The sequence below is a fragment of the Scatophagus argus genome, chromosome 18 (assembly GCF_020382885.2).
Source record: "Scatophagus argus isolate fScaArg1 chromosome 18, fScaArg1.pri, whole genome shotgun sequence".
NCBI lineage: Eukaryota > Metazoa > Chordata > Actinopteri > Scatophagidae > Scatophagus > Scatophagus argus.
The window spans coordinates 16,046,376-16,059,509 of record NC_058510.1 but is presented as its reverse complement, the minus strand read 5'-3'; the positions used below and the strand labels follow the sequence as shown (position 1 = coordinate 16,059,509).

The following is a 13,134-nucleotide window of genomic DNA, read 5'->3' as shown; positions in this document are numbered from 1 at the left end:
TCTGTGACATATCAGACCAGCTTGGTCCAATAAGAGTGATTACTCAGTGAAGCGCTTCCACTGGATTACATACTTGCATCTTTTCCTATGAATTTCTTGAACCTAGTGCACCCTGTGCCTGCTTGGGTTTTCTCTGGATACTCCGGCTTCCTCCCACAATCCCAAAAACATGCACATTAGGTTAACTGGCTGCTCTACATTGTTCCTAGGTGTGAGTGGTTGTCTGTCTTTGTGTGTCAGTTCAGTGATTGACTGGCTACCAGTCCAGGGTTTACCCCGCCTCTCGCCTGTAGTCACCTGGGATAGGCTCCAGAGTGACCCTGACAGATAAGTTATAAGCTATAGATTATAAGTTAACTTGTTTTTCATTTTATTGTATTGTATTTTTGTCAGCAAATCTCATAATGAGGCTAATACAACAAAACCTGATCCCACTAACTAACTAACTAACTAACAAGTATTGAGGGCATATTTGAAGCCTCTTGTTGTGTCTGTGCTACAGGAGGCAGGTTAAGGGCCTCACGTGCTGGATCACTGGCCAATAAGTAACCAGCCATTCCCCAAGGGAATAAAGCTGGCCTGGACATAGAGATGGTGGTGATGCCGATGTCTGTCTGTCTGCTTTGTAATTTACAACTGAAATGCACAGCAGTCCATAGATCCACACATTTCACATACAGTTTGTATTCAAAATTCACCAATTCCAGTTCATAATAAAACCCAACTGTGTTTATTTTCCATACATTCCGTTACACTGGCGTCTCACTCAGCACCATATTATTAAGTGGTCTGTCCCGATTTCTCATGGTTAAGATAGACACCCCCACCAAAAAAAAAAAAAAAAATTGCAGCATTCAACATTTTCAACATTTCCAAAGAAATGTCATACAGCACTCCGACAAGAGAATAATTACCCAGAGTTCTCCACTGTGCAGCAGCCCCTAAATGTCATATTTTACAGGCCCCGAGGCGCTGCGCTCAGTGTGTGGTAGCTATGTCAGTTAGCAAGTGCTCAAACACAAACAAATAGATAAATTCATTTTGTCAGGCGAAGAGGATTTTAGCGCTCCGCTTGCTTTTATCACCCTCAGAGCCCTTTGGCGGTGTGAAGTGTTGGGTCTTCTCTGTCAAAATACACGCCAGAGCGTTTTCTCTTCAACATCTCCTCTTGACAAAGCCAGAATAAACACTAGATGAAGAGGGAGTTGTAAAATATGTATAGATACACAGTCAGCCCACAGTATTTAGTCTGTAAGATTCTTGTGATCAAATTTATGTGAGTGAGCTACAGGAGATTAACTTTTCTTCATGTCTGCAAAGTGGGCAGCAGCTAAAAATTATTTATCTCCTTAAGGATAAAGATCAGATGAGCATCCCCTCAGCTGTTTCTCTTTAAAACTCAATCTTAAATCATAACATGAGGCAACCCAGTGGAGTTGTAAAAAAAAAGGAGAGGTCAATCTGTGAGACATCGACCATGTACACAGCCCAGGTGTCATTAAATGCAGGTACTATTACATTTTTAATAGACACCATGAGAAAATCGAAAGCTCATCACAATATAAAGCCATGTTCATGTTACAGCAGTGGTTACAGCAGAGTTTGAGTGTTTGTGCCAGTAGCTCATGGCTCAGAATCATTTTAAACTGCACAGATCAGATCATAAAACCTTCAGATTGTCACGCTATGTTAGTTTTGGTTATGTTTTGTCTTTTGGTTTTTGAGTCCATGTGCCATGTTTCATGTTTGTCTTGTCATGTGTATTTGTTTCCATGTGTTATGTTCAAAGTTTTGACATGTCCTGTTTTATTTTGAAAGTGTCACTTCCCCTGTGTGTCTGTCTCATGTAGCTTTGCTTTAGTTTATCCTGATTGCTTTCTCCTCCCTAATGTGTTGCACCTGTGCCTTATTGTCTTGTCTATTTAGTCCTCGTTTTCCCGGTCACATTCGTCGGTTTGTTGCATTTGCTTTCGTTAGGTAGCCATGTAGTTTGTCATGCTGTGTTTTGTCTGGCCATGTCATGTTTTTGTCAGCACAGTTTCCATGATCCTATGCCACAGAAGGTGTGTGATTTTTTGAGTTTGTTTAAACTATTAAAAGACTATTAGTTTGGAGGCCTGCATGCCTCTCTGTCAAACTCTGCATCTGTGTTCAGCCCTATGCTTCAGCGACGCCGTTCCTCCCTGACACAGATAGAACCAAAAGTCCTGATATGGCAGCAAAGCACCATTTAAAATTTGTTTTAATGTCTTCCATTTTTTTGTGCAGACACTAACAAAAATAGAAACAATACATTGCGAAGTACTTTATTGTGCCACTTTTACAGTTTTAACGCACTATATAACTGCTCAGAATTAGTATGCAGTAGTGAGATGCACATAAAATCCTGGAATATAACCTTGTGTGTCGGTATGAGATTAGATTTAAAAGCTTTTAGCTGTAACACCAGCTTCAATGTACAAAGTCTGGAAGAATGTACCTCACCAAACCGCATGTTATTTTAGAGCACTTCCTAAACTCTGATAGTGGTTTCAGCTTCTCTAACACAGAGACATTTTCAGAAAGACACAAGCTTCTCTGCTTTCAGCCCGGTAATCCCTGGGATCTACGCTCACAATGAACACACATCAGAGCCGGCCAGCAAGCATCTAGTCCCAAGGCTATGCTGCCAGCTCAGGGTGCACATCTCTGTCAGACAGAGAAGGTGGCCTGCTGCCAAGTCAAATGGCTTTGTGGGAGCCATTAACAGCAGTCCTTAACATGCACGCAACCTTCAGGAGGCCACCACACCTCTGAGTAAACTTTGTCCTACTACAGATTCATGGATTCAAGTGTTTTTTTTTTATGCTAGAGATCACTGTTCCAATGATGAAATGTGAAAAGGTAATGAAAACGTAGCCAGCTGTCACCACTAGGTGAGCTAGCATCCTGTCAAATTTTGGACTTCACACTATTCATTTTGAAGCAATACGCCATGTAAAGGTTTTGGGTGATGGCTACATTATATAAAATTTTGTCACTAACAATTGCCATATCAGCCAACAAATTTGTTGTTGTCAGCTAGAAACAAGAATCCTGCTTTTGTCAACCTGTGTAAAATAAAGAACCAATGTTTCTAAGCACAAATTCTTCCCCTGCTATCACAGGTATCGTGCAAAACAGAAAGCTTGACAGGCATAGCAACATTAATTAAAAAGTGAGGGGCCTAGAAAATGATTGGTTTCTCATCATGGTGGAAATTGCTTTGGAGAAGGACAGGTTGTAGAATTTTTTTCACAACATGAAACTGAAATTTAACAGAATTAATTGAGGCAATGGTGTTTATTTCAAGTTCACAGACAAACACAAGAAATTCTACCACTCATGTATGGTACACAATCCTATTCATGTCAGCTGTGAGTACATGAGCGGTTGGAGGGACTGTCTGCCTCTTAGCGCAGTGGAGGGGGCTGACATTGTTCTGCCAGCTGTCTTCAGGGGCCCCTCAGCCCTCAGCTGACAGATAGGGGCCAGTGAGTGCCCTTGGCTGCACAAGGAAGAAGACATGCAACACCATGACGCTCCTGAGAAAGTGGAGCTGCGCCTGACAGTTCAATGGCAGCTCATCATCAAGACCCAAAACTACGCACCTACAGGCCAGTGGACATGCATACAAGTGTGTGTGCAAGAGCTATTTTGTTTGGACAAGCTTGCTGAGAACCCCTCTTTCAGGAACATAACAAAACTTTTTTGCTATTTACAGGCAGTGACTTTTAGCTTCAAGAAGCCTGGTCCGCCCTGTAAACATTCCCAACATTACAATTTTTCTTTCGGGGCAGATTTATATCTAAATGTTAACAACACACTGGGGTAAATGTTTAGATGGGGGGAGGAGGTATATGAGGACATGTACAGAGGCTGTAGCTTTATCCAGTGGAAGGAAATGAATTGGCTAAATATTTAGATCACGTTTTATTCCAGCGGATGTCTGTCACCACAGAGGATGATTTTGTGATTTTGTCTCAGCAGTCATGTAGATTTGTCAATTAAAAAAGTTTTTTTTTTTGTCGTCTGGAATGACAAGTTGTATTTATTTTATGGAATGTCTTTGTTTGTTTGTGGTTGGGGACTTGTAAACAGCGTTCAAGTATCAGTAATATGATTTAGACCGTGACTTCTGCAAAGGGATGCTATGGTGGCTTCTGCTAAGGCCTCAGTGTGAAACAGGTAAAGGTTTAATCAAACATGTTCAAAGGTGTTTTCATGATTTCAAAGTCTAAAAATAAGAATACAAATAATGTTTTGACTTTTCTCACAATATTAGTGTGTGTTAATGTGCTTTGTGTCAGTTATTTACGAGGCGTTGGGGTCAGAACTGATTAGCCCCATTTCAAAGAGTGAGTGCAGCACTGAGGGCTTCAGTACCGCACCATTGGCCATGAGGAAAAAAGTGGCTTACTTATGTCTGCTGTTTGACCAAGCTTGGCTAACTAGCTAGCTGTCTTGGCAGTTGGTCTACTAGAATCAGAGAACCCCTCTCCAAATTTTTGGAACATTTTGAAACACATTCCATCACAGTTCTGCAATAGACCAGTTGAATCAATCTTATACACAATCTGTGCCTGACCTTAATGATTCCTCAGCTGCCATGCGCAGATATTTTAAAACTTTGCAATTTAAAAAATGTTTAGTCAAAATCCAGTTGAGTGTGTTATTTTCCTGTACTGAAGTTCTTGTCTGGCAGTAGGGTTGCAGAACAACTGGGCTGGTGTTCAGAGGGGTCTGACCTTCTCTCTCAGCCTACAACCTGTTGTACAAACTACTTGGCAGCACACTGAGACCTTTACAGTGATATAAAATGAGGAAAAGGTGGTCAACTGTCACATTTGAGAACCGGCTGATATTTGACATTTTGCTTGGAAAATGACTTAAATAATACATTTACCATTAAAATTACTGTCTATTAATTTTCAGATGACTAATTATTTCAGCACTATATCAAATAAAAAGAAATGCAGACTCTAAGTGTGCATTCCTCCTGGGAAACAGGAGAGCTGGTGGAACATGGCGAACATGAGGACATGGAGGAAAGGAAACCAAGAAAAACATACAAGGATTTAGAAAGGCCTGTTACTACCCTGGGAGGTGTGCATCCATTACTGTGCTCAGGTGTTAACAGGTTCCATGTGTGTTTACACTTCATATATTGTTTCACATGCTGCTGCTGCCACAGTGGGCCGTCGCTGCCGCCAAGGCCTTTCTCGGCTACAACTGCATTATTGTGAGGGTAGCAGGAAAATCACAGAAGCAACACCTCATGTTGTTAACCCTGCTTCAGGAATGTCACCCACCTGAGGAAGGCAGAGGAGGTGAGGCTGTAACGGCAGATTTAAAAGAAAAGAAGAAAACTTAAATAAAAATTCACTGTGGGTCAGCTTGAAGTCGCTTCAAAACAAATTGGGTCTCTTTAGATCGAGGACGGTCAGTCACCTCATTATATTTGCATGTGAATACAAACAGCTTGACCGCCTAGAGCTGCGCAAAATGGCCGATGCTAATGACTGCGCCGTCGCCGCTGGTTCCAGCTATTGTCAAAGCCGAGCTGTGACCGCTGAAGGTCGGCAAGACGTTAGGAGGCCCAGCATTCATGTGTGTGGGTGTGTGCGTGCAGTGGTCTAGGTGGTGCCTGCATGTTTTCAAAAGCACAAAGACAAAGGAAAAGTGTGTGTCCTTGTGTCTCCTTGCTTACATTTGACTTATACTGATTCATGGTAAGATTAAAACAGACATGGAGTATGTCTGCGATTGACTGGCAACCAGTCCAGGGTGTACCCCACATCTCACTTATAGTCAGCTGGGATAGGCTCCAGCCCCCCCGCCCCACCACCATGACCCTGACAGATAAGCGGTATAGAAAATGGATGGATGGATGGACTATCTGTGGTGATTCGCTCACCTTCCTGTGGCCACCTGACACCCATGGGTGAGCCAGCAAAGTGGAGTCAGGCTAAAGAAAACAGCAGTCACATTAGGCAGGCCAGGCAGAGGACAATGTTATTATTACAAGGGTAATAGTCCTGGGGGAGGCCCTGAGCCTTGCTAATGCAAGCTGCCGCTAAGTGGTTAGCTGCTAATAGTGTTTTCCTGTCCTCCTAATGGAAAGAAACAAGGGTCACCACACAGCTCAGAGACACGCAGTCTTCAGTGAAGCGGACCTCAGCCTTAAACTACTTACAGGATGTCCTACTTGCAGTTACCACGGTGACCGGGGAGACTGTAGGGTGTGAACTTTTCAACCCAGTCTTGCTTTGTGTGACGCACACGGTACATAATACATGATTACTGTGACATTTGGACTTCGAAATGTAAATATTCAGTAGGAGTTTAGAAACTTCTGACGAATGAGCATAACAGAAACCTAACCCGAGTCTCCAAACAAACTGTCAGAATCGAGCTTTTACATATTTTGCAAGAATTCAGCCAGAAAGTAAGTAAAGTCTCCTGAAATGGTTGAAATACTTTGTTCCAGTAATTGGTGGTGCTGCCCAATCTGTGGCAGAATAGCAGAAGAAATAGCATCATTCTGCAAAAACATATGCCTGTAGGTGCTTCAGTACTTTTAATCCTTAAAGCATGAGTTCATTCAAATGAAAAAATACATACATTCTTTATTTTCTACCCAGTTACTCTGGGTAATCCACAGAAAATGCACAACCAGCTGAAGTGGAACTACTTTCTATGTAAAAAATAGCTCCTTTTGTTTATTATCCAGACTAACTAGGACACTGATGTCTTGAAACCTGGACAAATAAAACTATCAGCATGGCTAGATACAAAAAATGGCCAGTCATGAAAAGGCCAAAACCAGCTGTGTCAATCCACCTTACTTTTTTTTTTTTTATTATATCCCTGCACTGAGGCCCAAGCCATCTAACACTTGTAACACTTGATGTAAGGGACTATTTTCAGCTGTGTATTAATGCAAATTCCGTGCTCTAGTATGTCTTAAGGTAGGACAATCTGTTTAAGTCAAAATACACTACAATATGTGTGTGTACTCAAGGCAACATAGCATGTAAGTGTGGCAGCGTGGCACAATGTGTTTAATAGTTCTTCAACAACAATGGAGCTGGAGACAACGCTAAAGATTATTTTCATTATCAATTAAAACTAATCATTTTCTCAACTAACTGACTAGTTGTTTGGATCATTGTGAAAAAGGTTGACCACTTATTTCCAAAGTCCAAGGCGATGCCCTCAAACCTCTTGGTTTGTCCACAACACAAAGGCATTCAGTTTAGTGTCACTAATGACTGATTAAACCAGAACATTATCACAATGGGGAAGCTGAAGCTGAAAAATGAACACATGTTCTCTTAAAAAGTGATTCAGAATCACTACTCCATTACCAAGAGTTGGCGATTAATTTAATAGCTGACAACTAAATTGATTACACGTTGAGACTTTACACAGGAGGAGACATATCCCACAGTTAACTCCTCTTAGCAGGACTGATTCATTGATTTTGGCCTTTTCATTGGATTCATTGAAAAAACTTAGAGAACAAACAACCATATCTTTTCAAATGTCAAAAATGGGAAGCGTGGCTTTTTCAAGTCGGTGCAAAAGGCACAGAGGAAATGAGTCCCGAAGCACCGACTTAACAGCAACATAAGAGTGAAATCCTTCTGAAGACAGGAGGAACAGTGTTTTCACTGACATCCACCAAGGCAGAACAGGGGAGTGCTTACCGCCATTAGAGCAAGTATAAAAGGAATAGCAATAATATTTCCAGGATAAATCAAGCCAGTAAGGAGGGAGAGAGGAAAAAGTCATCTGAAAGTGAAAACCTGACCTCTGGAGAGGGTTCAAGAACAACTGATAGATGTAGTAGCTTTACTGTAGCGAGCACGTCAAGGCCACGCCGAGACCTCGCTCTGAAACGTCACACTGCAGAGGCAGGAAGCAGACTGAAGTGTGCATGGACTGTTCACCATTTTAAAGGCAACACATACGGTAAAAAAACAAAAAAAACACAAGAATGAATCATCAAATAAATAAAAAGACATTTTAATGGAAGTTTTTTCTTTCACACTCACAATCAAGCTTATAGTCTGATCACAGAGAGATGTTGGACATTCACCCAGAACAAGAGACACACCAGTCAGTTTTATCAGACAAAAAATATATATATATTTTAAATTTTTACAATAAGCTCGAATCATGAAACATACACAGAGGAGTGTGCACACTTACAGTCAAACACTGAATTTTTTTTACTCCTCAAACAAGTCCTTTTTTGTACCCTGGTGTCAGTGTAAAATTCTTGTTTTGAGCAACAACAATTTTTTTCTTTCTTTCTTTCTTTTTTTTTTCTTTACAAATGTGCAAATAAGACAGATTTGGAATCCTTCAGCGCTCAGTGTAAAAGTCCAGGATCCTCAGGAGCAGTGACAGAACTCTCACTCCACCTTCGTCCTGCCCTCTCAAGTTTAAATAGAGCTCCTCGTCGCTTTGCCTTTCATTTTCAAGTAAAGTGCTCCTCTAGCAAAAAACCACACGGCAGTCTCATATTTTTTTTTTTTGCCACTGGTTTAAAAAGAAAAAAAAATGAAAACTCAAACCCAAAAGTCCAATGGATGAAAAACATGGGAATGTCTTCAAAAGTAGAAAAGCAAAAGCCACCATTTGAGAGGCAGTCCTGGCTGATAGAGGGAGGGTGACGGTCCCGTTGTTCCCGTAGGAATCATACAAACTCCAGCTTGCCGTGGCCGCTGTACATCCCCCAGTGCACCAGAGACAGGATCTTATCGTTGCCCAAGTCGGCCTGCCTCATCTTGTCGCACGTCAGACAGCAGTTCTCGTGGCCCGTGACAGGCACCATGCATTCCAGGTCTAGCTTGGCCACGTGGCCCTTCTTGGTGTGGTGGCCGTGGAAGCTGTAGTGGAGCCTCGACAGCATCTGTTGTCGCTGGTCCTGCAGCCGCTTGTTCTCGCTCCGCAGCATTCGCAAGGCCAGCATGATAAGCAGCACCAGGATGAGACCGCCGGCGATGGGGACTGCGATCACTGCCGCTCGGAACCACACCTCCTTGGCTGAGGCCAGTTCCTGAACCCTGGTCACCAGGTTCCTGTTGCTGCTGTCCGGCTGGTACCGGCTATGATCTGCATACACAAGAGATACCAACATGTTTAACCGCACGCTCTCACGTTTCCTCTGCGCCATGCTATCATATAAAGATTTATTTACCATAGTGTTCTTATTTCAAAGCAAATGATTATCTGTGAATAAATGTATGGTTGTTTAATGAGAACCTTTGACAGAGCTGCATCTGCTCCACAGTCATTCCAGTAACCACAGAGCGAAAATAAGACAAGAGCAAGGAAGTGAGAGAGGGCGGCAGGGGCAAAAAACAAATGAGTCACCTTGTCCCAACTGAGAGCCAGAAATTTATTTGAGCTAATAAACTATAGTCTGCTGTGGTCAGGGTCACAACAGAATCCCTTCAGGACAGCCTTCCTCTGTGTCTCTCTGAGCAGCTTTTCCTAACTCAATGAGCTAATATTTCTGCCCAACATGCAGATTTGTCAGGGAATATTCATTCTAAAAGGCACATTCCAACACAGTGGCAAAATTACATGGTGCACACATAATAAAGAAAAAGAAAACAGAATATATCTGATCTCTTTCCAAGTGCTTAAGGTAAACTGGCTGCTCCCTGCCTTCCCAGGCGCAGAGCTGGAGCCCATTAAAAGTCAAACTAAAGTTCTGTAAAGCCGGAAAGTAGAGAAACGAATAGGTGGGGGCAGGGGGTGCTTGCATGTCCATAAACAGTAAAGTGTTTGAAGAACCCTACACCTCAACATATTGCCTCTGGAACACGAAAGAGGCAAATATTGAATATTTGCTGAGGAGGAATCATAAATTCCCCCCAGAGAGTCCAATCATTTTAAAACCAGTTAAAGAGAATTTTATATTTCGGTTTCAGAGATAAACAAACATCCTGACAGCCAGTGAGTGATTCAGCTCTGTGAGGTGTCTTCTTTTACCTGTTGAGTCCCTGGTGTGCGCCAGGTCGTGCAGGCCTCTGTAGTTGCACATGTCATCGTGGCAGCACTCCAGCGACGAGACCGAGGCCCCGCTGAGGGTGTCCGCACTCCTCGAGCTGCTGCAGATGTCCGCGGCATTGGCGACGGGGTCTAAACACCCATGGGTGAGGGGGGAGTTCGCATTGAGCGGGTCCAGGACCTTGGTGAAGCAGGCGTTCAGTTCTGATTTGCACATGTACCCTGTGGCTACGCAGTGCGGTGCATCACAGTAACACCTTATTTCTCCTGGAAATGGAAGTAAAAAAAAAAGGTAGTGTTAGGGAAACTTCTGCCAAGATTTGATCTATTTATAGCTTTAAGTAATACATGATCCCTGATGTCATTTTGGCTGATAGTTCGACTGTGGTTTGATACAGACTGAACTTAAAGTTTGTCAGTGGGCACCTGATGTTAAAATGTTTACACATTTCAGCCCCCTACATGTAATAGTTTGTTTTTCCCCCACATTAGCACAATTATAGCAATGTGTATGACGGCATATCTAAATCACTACTTACGTCTACTACTTATGTTTTGAGACTTTATGCTATCACATGCAGTCGTGGGGTGGGCTTTGCTTTTATTTTGAAAGTTTAGACTGGCAAAGTGTCCGTTACACCCTGCAATAAACAGCCAGGTAACTTTAAGGATCTCATGGGAATAGTCTGCTTTTACATCAGTTCAGCAAGTATGCCTCCATGTAAGAGCTTCCCATGAAAATGTCCCTTTTCTGTCTGCAATATAAAACAGTATAGCTTATAATTAGTGGTTTGTTTGCCAAAGACAATTTCTTTCAACCCAATAGGAAACTCGTAAAGGGGGGGGGGGCACAGCGCAGGAGTCTCCTTTCCCTCGTTTGCACGCAAAGCTTTACTTGTGGTCAGGAGTGTTTGGGGCTGGGGGGGGGCAGGGTGCACTGAGGTCCCAGCTAAAGAGCTTCCAGCAAGCCTTATCATTACAGCTCCCTGCTTGTACATGGGCCCCCCTCATTATCTCATCCGGGGCTTCTTTAAAAACTTTGTGAAAACATAAATCTAGGCCAAGGACCTGCTCGAACAAAAAACGTACCTTCAAATTCATATTGAGAACTTCTGCTCACGAGCTTTCGCTTTCTCTGGCGCCACTCTAATACTTTCAGAAGACTCTCAATCTGAATGCTGCGTGTCCTTTTCAACACATAATGTTTGTCTTCTATATTCTACATTGGACTGAGGGTTATTTTGCATGAAATCACTGAAGTCGGAGCAAATGGCTCCATAAACAATGCACCAAGAAGTAAACCAAAAGTCTTGAATGGTTACCCTCACAAACGAGCTAAAAACAAGGCTGAAACTGTTAGAAACAAAGCGAGCTCCTCTCTGTGCTAGTGTCGCTTTAAGTGCACCAACATGAAGTTCAGGAGCACATTCATCAGATCAGTGTTTTCCCTGTGAATGATTGGAGCAGCAGGGCCCGGGCAGGTCATTTGGAGAATATTTCATTAGAAAGGAGAGGCCCCTTTGTGGGCTGAGGAGGGGAGGGGGACAGGCTGCTTTTTCTATGAATGGCAGCTTCCAAACTGAGGTGAACATGAGTTATCCAACTGAAACACAGCGGCCAAAATGAGACAGGCTTTGTGTATTGTGCATATTGGAAAAATTAATAACAACGTTTCCAAGAGTTTAGATAATAAAGCTGGAGTTTCATGTGGAAAAAAAAAAAAACACTACAAAGAAAGACTTTTCCTCAACTCAGTGGTTACTGGGATAATTTTAGTTTGTTTCCACTGCACTTATTAAAGGATTTGGATTTGAAGAATAAAAAGAACACTGGAAGTAGACGGGATTAAAACAAATAAATCAGTAAAACAAGTTCGTCTGCAATGGAAACAAGGAGAGCTCTTTCAACCCTCCTCAGAAGTGTAGTTCCTTGTTGGCTGAAATAAGTACTTTAAGAGCAAAATCTACATTATTATCTCGCTAAACGTGACATTTTGAGAGAAACGCTGGCTTTCACACTCACATCCCACAGCCAAGTCAGGGCCGCGGAGTGAAGTGCAGTCGCGTTTTGTAGTGATAGTCACTACAAAACACGGCTGTGCCCGACGCTAACAAACATGCCCTGCCCGCAGACCAAAGTCTATACCTTTAGTCAGAAGAACAGCCATGGCACAGAGTTCCAGTTGCAGCCAAATGGAAATGAAACTGGACTGGCGATCCATTTACACCAAATTACGGCACAGAAAGTCCTCGTATATCCAGTAGCAGCAGCAGCAGAGTCCGCTGAGCGAAGAGCCGGACGGCAAAAAGGATTTACATGGAGCTAAAAACGAGACATTCCTGTGCTGAAACACGACAGCTCACAATCCTTACTGGAACAAAAAGTAGCAAAAAAGCACTCCTGGATGTTTCTTCTCCCGCATGGAGACTGAAAAGTCAACGAATTTGTTTTCTAAAAACGGTCCGACATTACTAGAGGACGCAACAGAGCGTCTTGTTCTTCTACAAGCCGAAGGTTGGGGAAAAAAAAGAGAGAAATATACTCCTGGAAAGACAATGAAAAGAGACACAAAGTTCTCACTGCTGGTCCTCTTCTGCCTCTGAATACGGTGGACGGTGAATACGGTCACGGTGAAGCATCACCTCAATACTCCTTGACGGAGAAATGCTAGAAATAGATGGACAACTCCGCTCGACCAACGAGTGCACGCAGACTTCGGACAGATAAGCTTTAACAGAAGAAATAGCTGTGGTCTGTCAGAGCTCCGCCCCCTCCGAGCTGATTGGTCGGAGCACCGAGCGAGAAGTCAAGACGTGACAACACGGTATCCGGCACTTCTTTTCAAAGTAAGTCAAGGCAAGTTTCCTTGAATAACCAAGCACCGGAGGACATTTAAGTGCTTGCAGAAGTGCATAACTCTATTTTTTATGTTCACCCAGAACAGATACACCAGTTCTGTTCAGGCACTGGTGGAGCAATGACTGACAAATGACAGGTCGATACTATTTCACTGATTTAATTGTTAACATGACACACGCACAGTGTAAAATTAAAAATATACCCTTTCAGTAACTGCTGTCTTTTTAC

At 42.7% G+C, this 13,134-nt stretch overlaps 1 protein-coding gene across 1 annotated transcript; it reads right to left on the bottom strand.

Annotated features, from left to right (window-relative positions):
- Window positions 1–8,033: 8,033 nt before the first annotated feature.
- On the bottom strand, window positions 8,034–12,779 carry bambia (BMP and activin membrane-bound inhibitor (Xenopus laevis) homolog a). Its single transcript, XM_046371796.1, has 3 exons — window positions 12,193–12,779; window positions 10,030–10,314; window positions 8,034–9,144 (listed from the first exon to the last, which is right to left on the bottom strand). The coding sequence occupies exons 1-3, from the start codon at window positions 12,266–12,268 to the stop codon at window positions 8,726–8,728; spliced, it is 780 nt and encodes a 259-aa protein (XP_046227752.1). The 5' UTR covers window positions 12,269–12,779; the 3' UTR covers window positions 8,034–8,725.
- Between the last annotated feature and the right edge of the window lie 355 nt (window positions 12,780–13,134).